Source organism: Callorhinchus milii, unplaced genomic scaffold, assembly GCF_018977255.1.
Source record: "Callorhinchus milii isolate IMCB2004 unplaced genomic scaffold, IMCB_Cmil_1.0 Scaffold20, whole genome shotgun sequence".
Classification (NCBI taxonomy): domain Eukaryota; kingdom Metazoa; phylum Chordata; class Chondrichthyes; order Chimaeriformes; family Callorhinchidae; genus Callorhinchus; species Callorhinchus milii.
The window spans coordinates 5,592,439-5,613,615 of NW_024704761.1; the positions used below are offsets into that span (position 1 = coordinate 5,592,439).

At 40.9% G+C, this 21,177-nt stretch overlaps 2 protein-coding genes across 7 annotated transcripts in view; one reads left to right on the plus strand and one right to left on the minus strand.

Moving 5' to 3' along the window:
• The window catches only part of arsg (arylsulfatase G), a 19,002-nt gene extending 14,660 nt beyond the window's left edge, over nt 1-4,342 (minus strand). The window contains exon 1 of the mRNA XM_007888601.2: nt 4,297-4,342. The gene's annotated coding sequence lies outside the window, so the exon portion shown is untranslated. The remainder of the gene's footprint in view (nt 1-4,296) is intronic.
• Nucleotides 4,163-20,837, plus strand: LOC103175518 (monocarboxylate transporter 7). Of its 6 annotated transcripts, none has more exons than XM_042342378.1 (7): nt 4,163-4,556; nt 5,540-5,653; nt 7,939-8,193; nt 14,857-15,000; nt 16,205-16,333; nt 16,618-17,424; nt 17,851-20,837. In XM_042342378.1, the coding sequence occupies exons 3-7, from the start codon at nt 7,956-7,958 to the stop codon at nt 18,033-18,035; spliced, it is 1,503 nt and encodes a 500-aa protein (XP_042198312.1). In that variant the 5' UTR covers nt 4,163-4,556; nt 5,540-5,653; nt 7,939-7,955; the 3' UTR covers nt 18,036-20,837. The 6 variants fall into 6 exon arrangements, with proteins under 6 accessions (XP_042198312.1, XP_042198310.1, XP_042198311.1 ...); XM_042342377.1 differs by lacking the exon at nt 4,163-4,556 and adding an exon at nt 4,726-4,940; XM_042342376.1 differs by lacking the exon at nt 5,540-5,653.
• The last annotated feature ends 340 nt before the right edge of the window (nt 20,838-21,177 follow it).

Genomic DNA, 21,177 nt, shown 5'->3' on the forward strand with positions numbered 1-21,177 from the left:
TAACCACTGAGCTTCAGGACTCCCCTTCCCATCTTCCCATTCAAACGGACATTAAAGATCTCGGAACATTACTCAAATAGAGATTTTAATTGATAAGAGGCAAAGTCTGGACAATTTGGATGAAGTAGAGAGATGTGTTGAAGCAGAAAAAGAAAAAAACTGTTGTAAACTCAGTGAATGGGGAGGTGAAGCAGGGAGTGAGTATGATATTTACACAGTGAGTGTTGGGGTAGGTGGGGTAAAGTGGAGAGACTTACAATGCCCTCAGTGTGAGTGAATACTAACAAATGGTCACAGATCATGCAGTTGTGCATATAAATCAGTGAGAAGTGAGAGCAAATCTCAGTGTAGGATTGCAGTTTATACTCCTAACTCTGTCGGGTGTGAAATCACTTTCAGCCCTGGCAGATTCCTTGCTGGTCACATGGCATGTAGGAATTTCACTGCTAATGACAACATTCTGAGGAACATCAGGAAGGCCGTTCTCTCTCTGGCTAACTTGTTTATTCTCTGTATTACTATTCATGGTCTGTGCAGAATGGACAGCTGAAATTCACCACCCAGCCTCACACATGAAGAATGGTGACTTGAATAAAGTGCAACTGCACATATGTCTACATAAGTCATCATTGCCTCCAGAAGTGGAGCAAAGAAAATTACTGGGGAGAATGAAACTAAGCTGTGGAGAGGTTAATAGTACACGATGGAGTGCTTCTCGCTATGGAAGATAACGGAAGTTCCCAAATGCATCTAATATGCCTTTTTATGTTTTACTTTTGGTGCAAGTTTTGCATTTTTCCAGTCCAAAATCAATGCACAGAACCTGAGCAAGAGGAATGCAGGGTGTGTGTGGGAAAATAGGGCTGGAACATGAGCTGGTAACACCACGGTACATCACAAAGACATGCAACCAATTCTTATCTCTGTATTCTTTGTGCTACCTCTGTCTAGTCTCATATCCTACCACGCAGTTGCTCAATACAGTGTGAGGGTCAACTTTCTCTTTTACCCTGGAGTGTAAAAAAACAGAGCATCCCACAATGAAATGTTTAGATTTCCTTGATATTGTTTTGCAATATTCTTTTTGTAGATATGCCCAACAATTTTCCCATTTGACGTGGGGTGACTTCATTCTTCCATGCAATGCTACTTGTCCTTGGCAATTTGATCACTCAATCCATGACTGTTTGTGGAACACAGCTGCGCGCAATTGGCTGCCAAGTTTCGCCCACAATATAAACAGTCAATTCACTTTCCAATATATTCTGTGAAGCGCTTTGAGACATCTCGAAAACGTGATAAGGCGCTATATCAAACGCAAGGATTATTATTATTGTCATTATTTCCTTACGTCTCTTGTTCCAAAGTTTATTTTGACGATGACAGTTTGCTTGCCTATCGCCCACTTATCATCTGGCAATGTCCCACGAATGGATTGCTTAACAGGAGGTGCATACATTGATTGCTTATCAGTGGATACTTGGTGGGTTTAATTGTTATGATTAATTCCTGCCTTTTTCCCTTTTTTGAAGGCAGTGGCTCCCTGAAAGAGCTTGGGATTTTCAGCTAAAATACTAGGTGCTGACTTTTTCTAATTACCCATATAGTCAGTCTGCCCTTGCCTTAGGCATGGATTCCTGCTTGGGGAATTTCCTGGCTATGCTCAACCTTATCATCAATTGAACCTGACATGCATACGTACACTGCACAGTTTCGGGAGAGCTGCCCTTTAGGTGGGCAAGGCCAATTGTAGCACTCCATTTCCTAAACCCACATAAACTCAGATTTGAACTCATCTGACGTCATCGAATAGCATTAAGAAAGTCAATCAGAATCCATTCATGGGAGAAAAGGAGACTTGAGAGAGAGCGAGAGAGAGTAAGATGCAGATTGTATGACTAATAGCACTAAATGTTTCTGCAAGTTAATGAGATCAGGAATACATTAGTCTCTCAGTTTATCTTGGCTCCAGAATGTCTGTTCCTTCCTTCTCCCCCCACCATGTAAGTGATGTTCTTTGTGAAGGCTGAACTACTGTTGTAGGGAAAAGCTGCGATGAAATTGCAGGGCGAATGGGTGGGTGTAGGTCAGGCAGATTGACTCTAAATTAACTTCTGACATAATAGATAAGTAGCATTGTTATGGTATTATGTTGCAATCCACCCAGACCATGTTATACGCTTTGACTTCTACTTTTTTTTATTTTCTTACAAGTCAGTTATAATAAAGCAGGAACACACTTAACCTTTTCTTTCCAGGGAGGAGGAAAGAGCTTGCGTTTCTACCTTTTCAAAGCACTTTTACAGAAAATACTGTGAAGTGGAGTCCTGTAGCTCAGTGGTTAGAGCACTCGCTTTGCAAGTGAGAGACCTGAGTTCAATTCCCGGCAGAGGGCGAAACCTTGGGCAAGTTTCCTTACTCCACACGCCTAATAATAATCCCTTCATAAACCCAAAACAATAATTAATTGGTCATTTTCAATCTACGACTGTTTGTGGGACATTGCTGTGCGCAATTGGCTGCCGCGTTCGCCCACAAATATACAGTCAATTCACTTTGCAGTATGTTCTGTGAAGCGCTTTGGGAAGTCCTCCCGACGTGAAAAGCGCTATATCAAATACAAGGATTATTATTATTATTATTATTATAAGTGTAGTGACTGTTTTTTTTCGAGGCAAATGTGGCAGCACACAGCAGACTAGTCTTCACCACATGTAATAGTAATCCTTGCCATTTGATATAACGCCTTATCAAGTTTTTGGGATGTCTCAAAGCACTTCAGAGAATATACCATAAAGTGAATTGACTATATTTTGTGGGCGAAATGCTTAAGGCAATATTTTCAGGTTTTTTTTTTGTGTTAAATACACTTAAACCCCAGCCAGCCAAACTAATGGGTGTGTTGGGGCAGGGAGGTGGGGGGGTGGGGGTGAGGAGAAGGAATGTGGTCCAGTGAACCGTAATTTCCAGCTAAGTGAATTACAATGCATTTACCACATTTTTCACAGAGTCGATATCCTCGGCCACTGTAAAGGCCAGCAAAGCTGATAGGCAGCTCACTGTGACCTTGGTGATCCAGGGGAGTAGGGAGTGTATGTGTGGCCCATGGAAATTATTGGTCTGTGAAAACTTTTTTATCATTTTTGGGGGTTTCAGATCCAGTTCAGTTAGGGTGGAATTCCAGGTACCCAGGGCCAAGTGTTTATTGTATTGAGTTTTAATGTTGTTCTGGCACCATTTTCAGGTCGCGGGGCATACAGCGCAGCATACTTAGAGCATCAAAGTGGCACACGTTATATCTTCTACGCCAAGAGGACTCGATTGCCAATCCTGGCAAGGGATTTAATTGTGGACCATTTGTGTCCTTACTTACACTAAATAATAATATAATAATAATAATGCCACATGCCTGTCACCCCTGTCCGTGCCAAACTCCACTGGCAACATTGCAGGGCCTCACCCTAACCTATTAATCCTGGCACACCCTTGGCCCTCCCCACCACTGCGAATTTCACCAGCCTCACTTTCCTGCACCCTCTGTTTATCCAGGTGTCACTTAGAATTGACAGACATTGAAGTCTACTTTTCTGGATCTTCCAGTTCTTACACTGAACAAATACTTCCTTTTACACCAAATTGAGGAACTGACTCCAGTTTCAATCCAAACTGGGAAAACCTGCTCAACCGAACGATTTCTTCACTCCCAAAGCCTGGAAAGGTGCGCAAACTGGCCTTTCGTCCTTACAACCGGGAGTTTGAGTCAGTCTGACTGACTGAGTGAGCAGGAGAGAGAGAGAGAGAGCTGGGCTTGTCATCACAGAGTCCAGCCATCTATGAAAGTAAATAGACGACGATAATAATAATAATAATAATACTTGCATTTGATATCACACCTCATCACGTCTTCGAGACGTCTCAAAGCGCTTCACGGTAATACGGGGTAAAGTGAATTGACTGTACATTTCGTGGGCGAAATACAGCAGCCAAGTGCGCGCGCACGGCGGCGGCGTCCCGCAAACAAAGTCGTGGATTGAGCGAGCAAATTTATAATTTTTGGGGGGGCGAGGGGATTATTAGCCCACCCGGAAAAGCGATCCCACCCAACCAACTCACAACCGGGTTCCTAATGACTTACTGACTGACTGACTTATTTACTGACTGACTTATTTACTGACTGACTGACTGACTAACTGACTTACTTCCAGGGCAAATAAGGGGTGTTGTGGAGTGGGGAAATTTTGCCTAAGATTTCATTCTTCCTGCCAAGAAATCTGACTCAGGTTCCTCTTGACTTACCAGACGAGTTGCTCTGACCACTGAGCTCGCACTTACTGGGCGGTACACGTTACACTCGTGTCAGGACTCAGCTGGAACCAGTTACTTAAAACGCCAACATCGCCAAAGGAAAGAGAGAGAGAGAGACAGAGACAGAGACAGAGAGAGAGAGAGAGAGCTCTCTCAATGGGAATGATCGTAAAGAGCGACACTAATAAATCATTCATAAGAGAGAGAGAGAGAGAGAGGAGACTTTGGACTCTCGAGAGCACACTCAATGGGTTAGTGACTGACTTGGGGCTTCACTGTCTCAATGTGTACCAGAAGGGGGTGAGGGAGGAGGGGGTGAGGGAGGGAGGGAGGGGGTGAGGGAGGGAGGGGGTGAGGGAGGGAGGGGGTGAGTGAGGGAGGGGGTGAGGGATGGACATTTGCAGTGGATTTAATTGTGTGTGTGTGAGGGGGTCTTTTTTTTTGCGAATAAAAATGTAATAAAGCCGTTTGCAAACCGGATCCATCATTTAATTGCACCCGAGTTGGCGGTGGAGTAGTGCGGGAAACGCGCAGCACTTCTGTTCACCGCAACTCACCGGCGATCTCCGAAGACCTGGAGTCGACTTCCATTCGTGTAACGTGTCATTAATCGCAAATGCAGCTCAGAATCGATGGTAAATGTGTGTGTGTGTGTGTGTGTGGTGTGTGTGTGGGTGTGTGGGGTGTGTGTGTGTGGTGTGTGTGTGTGGGGGTGTTGTGGTGGTGGTGGTGGGGGGGGGTTGAGGGGTTAATTCAATCCTCAGCTGTCACTTTGTGTCGAGCAGTGCTTTTTTTTTTAATTTGTACTCTGAGTGTCAGAACGCGGAGTCTTTTTAATTTTTATTCTGATTTCTGATTTTTTTTGTGTGTGCGACTAAATTTGGGATTCTGCTGCGGCTCCTTTTTAGGGGAGTTCCTATCTCCCTGTGTGGGTACTTGTGAGTGTGTGTGAGTGTGAGTGAGTGTGAGTGTGTGTGTGAGTGTGAGAGTGAGTGTGTGTTTTAAACCAAAAGGGCTCTGTTAAACTTTTAAAATAAAATATAATTTGATTTGTCTTTTTTTTTGCCCTCCTCCTCCTCCTTCTCTCCCTCTCTCTCTCTCTCTCTTGCAACTCTTTTTTTTCCTCCTCCCCCCTCCTCCTCCCCCCTCCTCCTCACCCCTCCTCCTCCTCCCTCCTCCTCACCCCTCCTCCTCCTCCCTCCTCCTCACCCCTCCTCCTCCCCCCTCCTCCCAGTTCGTGCAATCAGCACATTTTCTTTGCATTAGGGCATCAATTTGCCTCTGTAAAAGAGCATCGTTGGAGGCCGAGCATTGGGGGGAGGAGGGGAGGGGGGGTGTAAAAAAATTGGTGAGTTCAAGTTTACATGTCCTCTCTCGTGGCTGAAATTGTGCAGAAAAGGTGTGTGTGTGTAAAAAAAAATGCTTCTTTTTTTCTCTCTCTCTCTCTCTCTCTCCGGAGAGGGGAGAACGCGCAGAGAAACGCTCAGATATAGACACAGGTTTCCTCGACGCACTGTGGACCACTTTTTTTTTAAATAATACATATAGAAATAATTGCAAATTCGGTCCAAACCCCCCCCCCCCCCCCCCCCCCCCCCCACACACACACCCACACACACACACACACACAATCCCGGGGTCTGACAACACAGTTAACAGTTTTTTTTTTGCAGCCACTTCCACTGCGGCAACGACGTTCGAAGGGGATTCGCTAGAGCGCAAAATGAACCCTGCAACCGGTTATATATACATAGAGAGAGAGAGAGAGAGAGAGAGATTAAGGAGTATTTTTTTTGAAAAAAAGAATTGCAGGAGGTGGGGGAGGGGGGGAGGAGGGAAAATAAATTCAGGTCTAAAGCTATCAATCGATATGGTTATTGTTTGACTGATTAGACCTCATATTTGTTTCCTAATAATATAGCCATCTATCTATCTATTTATTTACCTATCTATCTATGTATATATATATGTGTATATATATGTATATATCCACACACACAGTATAATCGGAAACACAATGTGCTTATAAAGGAAGTTGAGTTGATGCAATGCAGTGAGCAAACTGCTGCTCGATATGGTGCAGTCTTTAGGTAACGCTGAGGCTCGAACCACAGCCACCGACAGGCGATGTTGTGAACAGCCTCTGGTCACAGTCACAACAGCTTCATCGATCGCCCCAATGATTTTACCAATTCTCTCTGCCCTGAGATCAGGTTTCCCCCCTCTCCCTCTCTCTCTCTCTCTCTCTCCCCTCTCTCTCTCTCTCCCTCTCCCTCTCTCTCCCTCTCTCTGATGCAGAGTGAGAGCAATTCTCTTTATTTGAATGCAAACTGCACCACCGTTGAACGTGTGAGGCTTTGACTATCCTTTTTTTTCTTAAAAACGAAGGCGCAGGACGTGACACAGACCAAACCTGTGTTTGGATAGGTTTTAAGTTCAGTGTTGGGGGGGGGGGGGGGGGGATGGTTCTTTGGCTCCCCACCTGTCTGTAAGGATTTCCAAACTCACCTGGGACTTTTCTTCCCTCTCTCTCTCTCTCTCTCTCTGTCTGTCTGTCTCCTCGAGCAAGAAATTCATCAGTAGGTTAGAGGAAACGTTGGTATTAATATTAATACACATTTAACACACACACACACACATGAACATCCATCAACATGAGCCAATGTGGAAGGAGGGCGCTATTGCACATGAAAAATATGAAGGTTTTGTTTCCAGTTCAGACCTCCTCCAATTCAGCCCATTTCAAAATATTGGGCTATTTTTCTCTTCCCTCCCAACCCCCCCAAAAAAAAGAAAGTTATCCCGTCGTAGTTTTATTTCACTCATCCAAAAACTGAAACCCGAGATCGGTCAATTTTGCGCAATCGTTGATTGATAACATTTTGCGTAAAGGTTCCACCGTATTGACTTGAATTCCAAGGCTAAAAGCGGTTGGCGTGGGCTGACTTTTCAGACCTCTGCGATATTCTGCGAACCACTGAATTTCAACACCTTTCTCATTGGAAGTTCTGCATAGATTACTTCATTCTAGTTACGTAATAATCTTTGCATTTGATATAGCGCTTTATCGCAGTCGTTGAGACGTCTTAAAGCGCTTCACGGGATATATTGGGAATTGGCGTATTTTGTGGGCGAAACACAGCAGCCAATTGCGCACCGCATTGTCCAACGAATAATCGTGGATTGGGTCCCAAAATTTATTTATTTTTTGGAGGGATTATTAACCCCGGAAAGCGATCGGCCGATCAATTAATTACCGGGTTCCTACTTACTGCTCAGTAGACAGAGGAGTATGGAGTAAGGAAACTTGCCTAAGCTTGAACGCTGCCCACAAACTGAACCCAGGTCCTCTCGCTTGCGAGGCGAGTGCCCTAACCATTACACTACGGGATTCCTAAAGTTACAGGAGTTATATAAAGTTACGAGAACTCCTAGTTATTAGGATGTCAAGGTTTAAATCTTAATCTTCTATGTTAATGTTGAAGAGAGCTGAGATTTCAAGCACACCGGGACGCTACCCCCACGTGAAGGGCGCTATATAAATGCAAGTTGTTCTTGTGATGGTTAAATGGAATTGAAATGTGCAACGTTTTGGGGGAAAAAAAATGAAATAATTCTGTTCTTGAAATCTAGTGAAGAAATCGGGGAAAATGACGATGTTCATGGGGAAAGCGAGAGGAGGCACAACAGCGAACGTTTACACCAAGAGCCCGGATGGAGGCTGGGGTTGGGCAGTGGCCATTGCCTTCTTTATCATAGAAGCATTCACGTTTGGAATAATCAAAATGTTTGGTGTTTTCTTCACTGATTTAATGTCGTATTTTGAAGAGTCCAACAGCAGAGTGTCCTGGATAGTTTCCATCTCAGTGTTTGTGATGACATTTACTTGTAAGGATGATTTTCAACTATTTGTTTTTTTTAAACCATGTCAAGTGATAAGTTTGTTTACATCCCCTTTCCTATTGTTCCCTTCCCCCTGAATATTTCATAATAATGCTTGCATTTGGTATTGTGCTTTTCACGTAAGATATACTTGTATTTATATTCACATAAAGACAATTAATTATACTTATTGTATTTAAAACTACAATTCTAAATTGCATCCCCAGAAGGAGGGAGGTGGAAAGAAATTTGGAAAGATGTTTAGAAAGGTGAAAGAAAATACTGAGACACTCATGGCTCTGCCTCTCTCACAAAATTGGCAGCTGCCTGGTGTAGCTCTAAGTAACGTAGGACTGGTGGTGATGAGGGCGGGTAGTGGAGGAGAGGAAACTATTAATGTTCTTGCTCAATATGGCCCCAGCGCCTTGGGACGTCCTCCCGACGTGAAAGGTGCTCTATAAGTGGAATCTTGTTGTTGTTACCAGTGATCTCAGTTGGAAGGCGTGTGGCTATTGGCTGTGTTTGAGATTGGCTGCAAATGCCTTGCATGGTCATGTTGGCCTGCTGAATGAACCTCATTGCTTTAGCCGAATGCAAAGAATGTTTCCTTCACCAAGGAAGGGTTTGGGTTTTGGAGGGATTATTATTAGGCTCTGTGTGGAGTAAGGAAACTTGCCCAAGGTTTGGCCCTCTGCCTGGAATTGAACTCAGGTCTCTCACTTGCAAAGCGAGTGCTCTAACCACTGAGCTACAGGACTCCACAGGTTGTACCTTCAGCAGAGAAGAAGAAATCAAATTGACAAAAAGGATTGATCTCAAATGTTCAAATGATCTCACATAATGTTGCTTTTTTGATAAGTCAGCGTCTAGTTGTGCAAAGAGCTGGTAACGGTAACTGTGTGCAACTCTTAATGTAATGGAGTTCCATTTGAGTTCCTAATACTGAATCTTAATCACTTAGACATTGTTGAAAGGATGATATTTGTATTTTGTTTTAGACAATAGGGTAGTTATCATGACTTTTTCATCATCCTGTGTGTAATGGAAAGACTTTCTAACCTAAATAGTTAGGATTTCTGTCTTTTTTCTGCAGTGTTTAGCTACGGTGGTTAACTTGACTGAAAGGTCACTGTTTAAACCTGTGTAGAGTAGTTTGGAAAATGCCATGAAAATTCTTTCTTAAACCAATTATTGAAATATTAGCCATTACTTTGCTGAACTTGTTTGCAAACGTAAGATCCTTTTTATTTCAAATCTCTTTCCCACAGCAAAACGGGTTTCATCTAGTATTCTGCTGAAACGGTCTCTTGTTCCACTTAAGCTCCAGAATTTAGATCATGAAAGAATGGCCTGAATCCAGTAAACTCGAAGCTTAAGCAATAATAAATGTTAAAGGATGAAGACGAAACGACACTACGGTTTGCCAGTACCTATTGAACCAGAAGCAAAGTTTCAGAAAGATCCCAATAGCAATACAGTAAATGTGCCTGAGGTGAATTTATAAAATAGATGTCAGGGGTTGAGTTTATTGTAATAGTAATAATAATAATCCTTGCATTTGATATAGCGCCTTATCACATCGTTCAGACGTCACATAGAGCTTCACATACTGTAAAGTGTATTGTAAAGTGAATTGACTGAATATTTTGTGGGCAAAGCACGGTAGCCAATTGCCCTCAGCAGCGTCCCACAAACAAGTCGTGGATTGAGTGACCAAATTATTATTATATTTAGATATTATTTTGAATTGGTTATTAGCTCCAGAAAGTGATTTGCCAATCGACTAACAACTGGGTTCCTACTTACTGCTAGGTAAACAGAGGGCGTGTGGAATATGGAAATGTGTCTAAAGTTTCACTCTGCCCAGGAATTGAACCCGGGACCTTTTGCTTGCAAGGCGAGTGCTCTAACCAATGTGCTACAGGACTCCATTATACTTTTTTTTAACCCTCGTGATTATTAAGCTTGGTGGAAAGGATACAGCAAGCAACAATGGTTCAAGTTTTGCAAAGATTAAATGATCATTTTGTTTGGTTAACCAAAACGAGGTATAATTTCCATAGGATTGAGGCGATTTATTTAAAGAATCTAATCCTTTTGCCACCGACTTTTCATTTTTCTTAAAATATTGTGTTCAAAACGATGAAATGACCAGAAATCGTATCATGACTAGACAACTTTTTCGTCTATTACTATCAAGCTATCCCAAAGCCATCAAACAGTAAACCCCACAATATATTGTTTTGAATACATTGAATCCGTTGCAATATTTGCAATGTTCATCCCTTTTTTTAAAGAAAAAAATGCCATTGCTCAAGTAAGAGTTCAGTAAAATCTGCCGTTTATATAATCAATAGTGATTTAATGTGATGTGTATGTGTATGTGTGAGTGAATGCTAGGCGTATCGCCGAAAGTTTAGGAGACAGTTTTGATTAACATCATATAAACATTGTTTCTGGGCACCTGAGTCGGAATCGAACCTGGCCTGGCGTAGAGGGTGATGTGAGAATGTTTTGAGTGATGAGTGTTCTCCTGCTGTTTGACTTTAGTTCAGATATCCTCTAACCCGACTTGGTGTGTGACTAATTATGCTACCACCCCACTTGTGGTGCAGAGCGGTTACAAAAGCTGCTCATACAGATATAAGCAATAAGCAGTTTCCCTCCAGATGGTGAAAGCATTCTGTTTACAACGTGGGGCAGTTTGATTGGCGGTAGTCAAAGGGAAAGCAATCGCTACCCAATTGTGCATCAACTGCCACTTTTCTCAGTGAAGTGGAATTTGAAGCACTATTGAAGCCTCTTTAATGCTTTAAATCAGGATATAAAAATAACTTTTTCTGTATATTTTATATCTCCAGTCATAAATGACTATTCACAAGGGCATCCTCAACAGCAAAACTGCAGCAGAGGCTGAAATCAACCACTGCTGACGTTGCAGTCATTATTAAACTTTTATTCTTAGTGGCAGGAAAGTTGTCATGGGCTTCCATTGACCTCTAGAGATTAGAGGTAGGTGTCAGGTGTTGGGTTTCTTTTGCAATCGAGTAACTTGTAGCGGCTAAATGGAAACTTGGTGTTGCTCAATTTCAATCAATTGCTTGTAACTTGAAATTAACACTGGATCCACAAGGCCATAAATGGTTCATTTCGTGCTGGCTGATGGATGCTGTGTAGCTGGTTCAAAATACTACTTAATCCATTCCGATGACAATTTGCCTCTCTGCATTGGAATCACAGTACAGGAAACTTCCTGTGATCAAAATGTGATCAAAAACTTGCATTGGCAGACACCCGTTTCTGTGTTTTTTTGTGGCATCTATTGCTCGATCCCACGGTTCAGTTATCGAAGCCTTCGTATGTGAGCAGAAATTCGTTTTTTGACATGGTTATTTGACCCCTACTAGTTTTATCTGATAGGACAGTGACCCCAATTAATCTAATTAAAAAAATTGAAATAGTTGGAAGTGTTAAGGTACAATAGTTTTCACATGACACTATAACCTATTGTTGCAGTTTGGCTAAAGATCAAAATCTACATTGCAATGTTTGCTGTTATAATCTATTCCAACTCCCATCTGGACAATCAAAAGACTGTGTATAATTTTTAATGCTAGCTAGTCGGACAAATGAACTAACCGTGCTTTTTTTGTTGTTCTTTTCTCCTTTCCAAAATTATCATCCTCCTCTAATCCTCCAGGTTCCCCTTGTGCATTAACCTTACCCCAGATGAGAAGATGGGCGGGAGATCTGCCTCTGGCAATGGCACTGTGTAACTGAATGCTCGGAGATGTGCAAGTGTGTGTGTGTGTGTATGCGACATATATCTATCTGTGTGCTTATCTTCTACGTGCATTTAGTTTTTCTCCCCCCTCTCTCCCCCTTATCTATGTGGGTCCCTTTACTTTGTTATTGCTTCCCCCCCCCACCCTTCTCTCTATCTCTGTGGTTTCCCACTGCAGAGAAATGCTAGCACAAAACAATGTCCTTCCACGACTGAGCCAATGTAAATGTTGCACGTCTCTGCCAACATTCAAATCATACTTCTCCAAACACCAGTGAGCTGCAATTGCCATTTATTTATTCTCCTTCTGAACTCAAGTAGATTTTGAGAAAAATGAACCCAATGAAGGAAGTGCAAACTGACAAACTACTCTGCCAACTATATTTGTGCAAAAGCTAACAGATTTCAATTTTTCGAATTCAGTCCAAAGGCAATGAGATAAAAATGGCATTTAAGTTTAAGATTCATCAACTTCTGGTATTTTGTGCATTGATGCATTCGAGAGAAATGGTCTTGGGTGGTTTAGGAAACTTGGGGAAAACTTTTCTTTGTGCAGGACACTGCTTGAATTGTGCATTGCTAACCTGCGGCACTAATGAAATTCAGCAATAATAAAATAAAAGCTCACTTTAACCTCCCTCTGCTGGTTTCTGTGGCTGAAAGCAACTTTTTACTTTACTTTATGAAGCCTGCCCGCGCTTGATTTTTCTTTGAATCTATTTGAGGAACCTCTGCCCGCACAATCTTTAACAAACATTGACAGACAGACCTGCTTAACTGCTTCGTAATTCTTCTGCATTTTAGCTTCGAAGTATACATATAGGGGCTGAAAAGTGTACCGACTTCGAGTTTTGTGATTGAAACCTCAGGATAGCTCTCGCTTTTCTCCAAAGAGCAGTTTCCCAATTAATAAACATTGTTGTAACTATTCCATTGGCATAATAACCTGGGACATCGAATAGTTTGTATAGTGATTTAGAATGTCAATATTGCCTATTGCCCATCCTCCTAGTCAACAAACCAGCAGAAAGCCTCAACTATAAACATTTGTTTCCACTCCAGCGTGACAAATTTTGGGGTCAATAAATAAATTTTAGATTTCTGCTTAATTTCTACACCACGAATACACACTCAAATAGAGGCCTTTAATTGTTGGTGTGCACTGTACTCTTGCTTTTTGTGCAGTGGCAACAAAATGTTACCTCTTTGAGAAATGACAGATTAAATCTGATTGACCACAAATTTCGAAGTGGATATTCTTGAATGTTCTTCTGCATAAGTGGGGCAAAGCGGTTTTTTTTTTTACTTTGAAATATTCCGTTTCTAGATTAAATTGATTATAAGGTCCAGAATGTCGCAAAACATCAATATTGCGAGGTATTCAGGAGATGACCTAACTGCTCAGGTGCTTTTCTCTCTCTAATCTTGTCCCCTCTCTTCCTGAAGGTTCTTGACCCATGTTTTCTAGTTGTCCTGATGCCTCTATTTTGTATTGAAAATCAGTGGCATTTTTAATTCAACTCAATACAATATTAAATACGTTTTTGCTATTTGTTGTTATTCTGCTGATGGCAGCATCTCTTAGATTTGTCTATGTGTACAACCCTTGTATTTTCTTTTAAATTGCTGTTTTTTACTGCCTGTGAATACTGATGTATTTGGTTTACATCAAAAATGGGTAGAATCAGACTTTCAAATGCCAAAAGCTGGCGATTATGAGTCTGCAATGCAAAACTAATACGGGTAGAATTGTTACTGTAAGTGTCTTATTCCACTATGAAGTAAAAAGATAGTATTAGCTGTTTAATCTATGCAATGTGCCACAGTAAATAAAGGTAGTGATGTATTGGGAGTCTTTGGAGCAGGAACTGGAATAATGGTTCATGGAATAAGCTTTTCTTGTAACACAGCCAAACGTGTTATAGTTGTGTACAGGTGTAAATGTTTTCGGTATGTGTTCAGTTCTTGATGAGATCTATAAGTAGAGATCTGACTTGATGCAACTCGCTGATCTGATTTGGGGTTCCCTGATGCCCAGTACTGCGGTCACAGGCAGCGGGTGGCTAGAGCTAGAGGGGGCTTCTCCACCCCACCCCCACCCCATGCAGCTCATCTCTAAGGAGAGCTGGGAGGGGAAATCCCTGAAGAGGACCACAACCCTCCTCTGAGCTGCCTAACCCATGCACCCCCTTTTTGTCTCAACTTGTTGGTGGTGATTGATCCAGTGGGCTGCACGTCAGGGCATCCTCACCTCTGACTTACCAATGGGCCTATTAGTCAAGCCAACAGCTCACCTGTCTTAAAGGTGACTGACCCTTTAACTGAGTTTTACTCAGCACCCTTCACCCCCTCCCCACCAAAAAGTGATATTTTTACCTGCCGCCTTTGACTGCGGTACTTTTGTGTAATCTTTGAGGAAATCAGAACAATTGAAACCCAACATTTTTTTTCGTGAGTGCTGATTTGGGGGCTTTTGCCGCTTGAATCAGGTTGAGGCAAAATGGTGTGGATGTTTGTGGTTAGTACCGTGGCTGATAGTTTTGAAGGTTTTTTTTAAAGTAACTTGCTAAAGTTTATGAGGCCGTGCAATTTTTTTTTTTAAAAAACTTTTCAGTTCAATTAGTTTCTCCTTTCTCCCCCCATCCCACCCATGTTTGTAACATGGTGCATGTGTTGGCTGTTTTATCACCCTGTATCAGTTTGCAAGGATGTATCAACAAGTAAGTGGGCAGGCACATAAACAATAATTTTCTTAGCCATTTATGTATTTAAAGATGCTTAAAAATCTCACTATATTTGCATTGCCCATTTTTATAACAAAAAAGACCTGCATGATATTTGCAAAGTATTGTTGAATTTGCGCTAATGGTTTTCTTTCTTTACAGCTCCACTTTCTACAGTGCTGATTAACCGATTTGGGCATCGGCCAGTGGTAATGCTGGGTGGACTGCTGACCAGTCTGGGAATGGTGACGGCGTCATTTGCAAGTAGAATTGAAGAACTATACATTGGGATTGGAATAGTCTCAGGTAATTACAATTTGACCTACATATTTCCACTTCCTCTTGTTCAATTCCTTTTTTCTTCTACTAGGATGCAGCGTAGGCAACAATCTCCCTTCAGTACTTCGTTGAGGTGTCCATTTTGCACGTGCAATCCCTCGTCAATAGACAGGGGAAGGAGTCCCGTCAATATAACATTGTTCATCGCCACATCTGCTGAATGACTTGTGCATTGAGGGGGAAATGGGGGATATATATATATATATATGTATATATATATATATATACAGAACCTGTGATTTGTTGACAATGGAGAAGGCGGTCCGTCCGGTCACGGCATTTCCGCGTGCTCAACCCTTGCAATGATTCGGCACCAACCTAAAGGCTCAAAGCAGAAAAACCTGCTCATTAAACACTTGTTGGAATTTATGCTCCCATTTGCACACCGACATTTCCTTCCAAGTGAGCACCTGAAGTTTAATGGCAGCTGCTCACCACTGGAGGGCGTCAGTTAGTCTTGTCACAGGACAGTGCAGAAGAGGATCCCTCTGTAAAGTGCTTTGCTTACATTCCTGATGCCATTAAAGTCTAGAATAAAGTTATTCCAACATATAATAATAATAATAATAATAATCCTTGCATTTGATATAGCGCTTTTCACGTCGGGAGGACGTCCCAAAGCGCTTCACAGAACACACTGTAAAGTGAATTGACTATATTTGTGGGGGAACGCGGCAGCCAATTGCGCACTGCAATGTCCCACTTAGGGTTAGGTTATGGTCTTCAGGATATTTTACTTGGGTTGAGTGAATGTATTTGATGAAGCTCGTGCCGTTATGCGTTTGGAACTGGGATCCTGTAACTGCAAAGCCCTTGGGCCTGATTTGAGATTTTTTTTTAAAAAAATTGTACATCTTGGATATTTCCAGCAGTGAATTAAGTTACCTCTTTTTCATACCTTCGTTGCGAACACATGGTTGCTTCATTGATAGTGTTCATATTGATGTAGGGACAGTAGGTCGAGATGGTGTATTATGCAGCAAGAACATCTTATTAGCTGAAAGCTGTATAAAATAAAAAACCAGTTAACGTACGAAAAACATTCTTATAGACTAAATATTGCCGCACAATAAAGGATTTAAGAATCCCAATTGCCGAGGCTAACTGAATGAGATGTGAATGTTGAAATTGTCCTGTGATAATTACTTAACTTTTTAAACCTCCAAACCAGGGCTGGGTTGCAGCTTCAGTTTTCTTCCCGGAGTCACAATCCTCTCTCAGTACTTTGAGAAACGCCGCTCCCTTATTCTTGCTCTCGCCTCTACTGGGGAATGTTTTGCCGTCTTCATTTTTGCACCTGGTAAGTATCTATGACACCAGTAGCTACTCACATGAATCCGAGCTAAACTGTAAAGGTAACTTGCTTCATCTTTTGGCAAGCCATTACTTCCAAATGAAGGGATTTTAATGATGTGCACTCGTCAAGTGAAAATCTTCTTTTATGTGCAAATTGGGGTTTAAAATGCTGTAACGATCTAATGGGATTCTTCAAAGGCCTTCTACTCACCAAGGGGACACATTGCGCTAACCAGAGGTAATGTGCTGTATTCTTTCCCTTTAAATGCTTTTGTTTTCTATTTTCAGCTTTCACCTCACTGAAAAATAATCTTGGATGGAGGAATTGTTTCCTAATTTTAGGTGCACTCCAGCTGAACATTGTTGTGTCTGGAGCTCTGCTCCGACCACTTATCATCGTTGAAAGTGCAAAGAAAAAAACACCTGATGGCGTGAAGGAAACAAAATACATGCTGGTTAGTGAGGAAACAAATGCCTTGACGAACTCAGGAGCGGAACCTTTATCTACCTCGCACAATAATTTGCACCAAAACAAGCAACCTATAATTTCCGATGAGCTTCACAAAGAAGATCTTCAAATTGTCCAGGAAGTGCCAAAGCCACAGGCACAGCCTCGGCCACCGTTACTCGACTTTTCAATACTGAAGAATGTCGGCTTCATCTTTTATGCACTTTTCGGACTTTTTGTCACTTTCGGATTCTTTGCACCTCAACTGTATGTCATTCCGCTCACTCTCAGCCAAGGGATCGAGGAAGGGGCAGAGTACATGCTTTCTGCTATGGCAATTAGCGAGCTGTGCGGAAGGATCTCAACGGGCTGGATCCTAAACAAGCAGCCTATACGCAAAATTTATATCGTACTGATTTATACTATCATCCTGAGTGTGGTGCTGTTATGCTTTCCATTTGCAAGAGGATTCTGGAGTCTTCTTACCTGCAGTATATTCTACGGATTAATGTTCGGTACTGTGGCTGGCAGCCATATTTCAGTTATTGCAGAGGATGATGTAGTTGGAATTGAGAAGATGTCATCTGCACTGGGAATTTACATGTGTATTCAGAGCTTCTCAGGTCTTGCCGGACCCCCAATTGGAGGTACTTCTTCTCCTCTCCCCAGTAACCCCCCCCACCCCCCCCATTTATCCTTTTATCGTATTTTATATCATAGATTTTTAGTTTAAAAATGACATTAATTTGACACCAAGTGGGTGCAAGCTTGGTCCATGATTATTACACTAGTTTCACACCATTATCTCTTATAAAAGTGCCAACCCAAAAGTTCATAAATAAATACCTTTACAGTACCTCCCATTAATTAGCTTTGGAGTAAGTTGGTCCATTTGACACTGAATTTGGGGCACGTATGATGTTGTGGACCAATGTTCACTAGGATGAGAGGCAACTTAAACACAATCTTGGACCAAGGCTTTCATTCCATCTATAAAACCTGATCACAGTGAAATGATGCTGGTAATTGTGTGAATTGCCAATCTTTTGATACCAGCTTTTTTTTTTTTGCAGGCTTTCTCGTGGATATTACGGGTCAGAATTATGGATCTGCTTTCTTCGCATGTGGTACTGGAACAGGAATAGGAGCCATTTGTCTTTCATTAGTTCGGTTCAGTAAAAAAAGATGTAGGAAACAGCAGGTGCAAGAAAATCCCAAAGATGACCAAGATTTGACTAAAGACTACCTTGATACATAATTAAAAATATCAAAATGTACATCGTGAATTTCAAAGCATAGCATGAAGAAACGGACAGCTATGTGCACAAAGATTAAAGATTGTTCCCTTTTGCAAATATCAATCATAGTCTTCCAAACTCTGGCCTGTTTGAATCACTTTCATGCCAGTGTCCACTGAAAAATGGATTAACAAAAACAAATTATACTTGTATAGCGCCCTTCACGTTGGAATTGACTATTCAGTTTATATGTGGACAGTGCAAGAACCATTTGTCAGCGCCTTGGGACGTCCTCCTGATGTGAATGGCGCTATACAAATGTAATTTGTTGTTGTTGTTTCATGTTTCACTTAGCGTTGTGAGGAAATTCAAACATTCACTGATTACTCAAACCAGAAAATGGAGAGAATATAAATTACATTCAGAGATTCAAATTGTAATTTTCAATCATCCAAACAGGTAAAATCATTGGGTGCTCTTAATTCAGATTTCTATTTTATGTTGTTTATTTTAATACTCAAAGGGAGAAAGGCAATCATATAATCTACACCTCACCATATCACAAATTAGTATATAATAGAAAGCATTATTTTAAAATATTCCAGAAAGTGGCCTAGATGAATGCTCCATTCCACCACAGAGGAACTTTAGTTTGAATAACAAGACTGTTGAATCACAAGGAAAGATCATTCCCGTTTTTTAAAAATAACTGCAGAGGCAATACATATCTGACACCTGGAACTCTAAATGGGGTTATGATTTATTGTCTTATGCGAGGGAAGTGTTACTTGTGTAAGTCAGGAATGATAACCTCATTTAAGGGTTCAGGCCTGTTTTATTGGGCTGAGCATTAAGATGAATTTGTTAACTACATCAATAACAATCTTTTGTATTAAGGTGTTTCTAATCAGTTGTGCTCTGGAATTGAAAAGGGATTTATTGGTTCAAAATAAATTAAATCAAAGACAGCAGTAAAGCAAGCAATTAACGCAGTAATACTGCCAACACTACGAATATGATACAACTGCCAAGAATGAACCTGGAGTAGTAGCAACGATTGGAAGAAAATAATTGCTGAATTCCTCAGTTATTTAATATCTAAATTTGAATGTTTTAGTTGTGTTGCAACATCACTGCCCAAAGACCTACCTAACCATTCAGAATTTTCCATATTACATGGTGGAAAGATTGGAGGACAGCTGAAAGGGATTCTATGCTCTTTGTGAAATGCAGTGACAAAAATGCCTCTAAACCTCATTTCCTAATGCACGACCAGGAAAACAAATTCTGACACTTTACCATTTGGCAAAGAAATTGATTGCATTGCATTTTTATTTAAATTACAACGACTAAGTCTATTTCTGGTTATTAAAAGCTGTTTCATATGGAATGAAACTTACTGTGCCAAGAGAAAACACAGAGCCTGGGGCATTATACTTGGTAGTGTTTCAGCCATAGTTATTTTTAATGAACCTGTAAACAAACTTGCAAAACAAAGTTCCAAAACTAAGCACTTCTAACATCCTTCTTGGATATATGTAAACACAAGTACCAACTGAAATTCATATTCAGCAATACTTTGGATATTACTAATGTTTTAAGTGAGCAGCTAAACATATCGAAGACGCAACTAATTTTTAAATCCATTTGATTGTAAAATGTAACTGTGTTTGAATACAATAGCACTTTACCTGAATTAGTGCAAAGCTTCTAACAATAACACTGCAGTGAATGCAGTTGTTAACATTTTAGCTTGTTAATTCCTTTTTTAGAAAGGGCAATGTTTTCCTTTTTAAAAAAAATTGAGAAGTCAGGTATATGATTTCTTATTTTATTCTGGGTTGGAATAGACTGAGGAGATATAATGAGGTTACTAAAACAGACAGGTGTATTGGAAAAGGCTGCATAATGTGTAAAACTTTGTTTAGTTTAAAAGTAAATCCATTTATTACAGTCACTTGAACACTACAAAATAAACTCATTTTAATTATTTTAAATTATTAAACTAATCTACTGTAACTGTTTTAAACAGATGTGCAGGTGTTAATACAAAGACCTGAGTAATTTGTTGTTCTGCCTAACCATATATCTATATTCATTTCTTTATAGTTCACAAATGTCACATTAAGAAGGTGGATAAAGGAATTGTTGTGTAATGGTATTTTTATCATTAATGAAAGAAATGTTTTTACTAAGGAAAGGAACGCAGAGTTAAATACTCCAGTAGCACAGAAGGTTACCTGGTTCATTGGCTGCCCTTGACCGGCCTATTTTATTGGGCTAAAATTTTGACAAAAGCTTTTTGCTTGCCAGAAAATATGAAGAGAATTATGTTTCAATACAGTAAATGGTAATTTGCTGCGCTGGTAGTGAGCAAGTGTCTCAGACTTTTAGTAGGTGAAAGAATTATCCTCACTGCTTTACTTAAGACAGAATGTGAAGAACTTTCAAATCCTTCTACGCTTTTGATAGTAATATATAATTTCAATCGTGTACAGTACATTATATTCAATTTCAGATGTTTTATCTGTATATCAAACAACGATTAATTGAATGCGAAATTCAGTTTTAACGTGTTTATAAAATAATGTTAAGTGCAGGTGCACAGGTGGTTTATTATACAAGTCGGAATCTTCTATAGACTGAAATTAACTTGTACTTTTGAAATGCTTAGCAAAATGAATGCCAACAAAGTGAAAGGCATGCAAAAATGTCTTTTTTATGCAAGATTTTATTTGTTATATCTTCTACTTGAACTCCAGAAACTGTTTGTTTAACTCCTGAAGTTTCTCTACGGTTATTAAATTTCAGAATTTAACTAGTCCTAGACCAATCTTCACATTTTTTCAAAATTATAAAAAGTCTTGGGTGCGATTTTCGAAATTTGAACCATTCAACAACAACACGATTGCATTTATAGAGCGCCTTTCATGTCAGGAGGACGTCCCAAGGCGCTGGACAGTTGGGTCGGGACCCGAGCAGGGGGGAAATGGTCAGGGGGAAGGGAGGGAGCAAGGAGGGGGAAAATGGTCAGGGTGAGGGGAGGGAAGGGAGGGAGCGAGGAGGGGGTAGAGAGTCGAGAGGGGAGCTGAAGGCATGGTTGAAGAGAAAGGTCTTGAGACCGGCCTTGAAGGAGGAAAGGGAGGAAGCGGCGAAGGCACT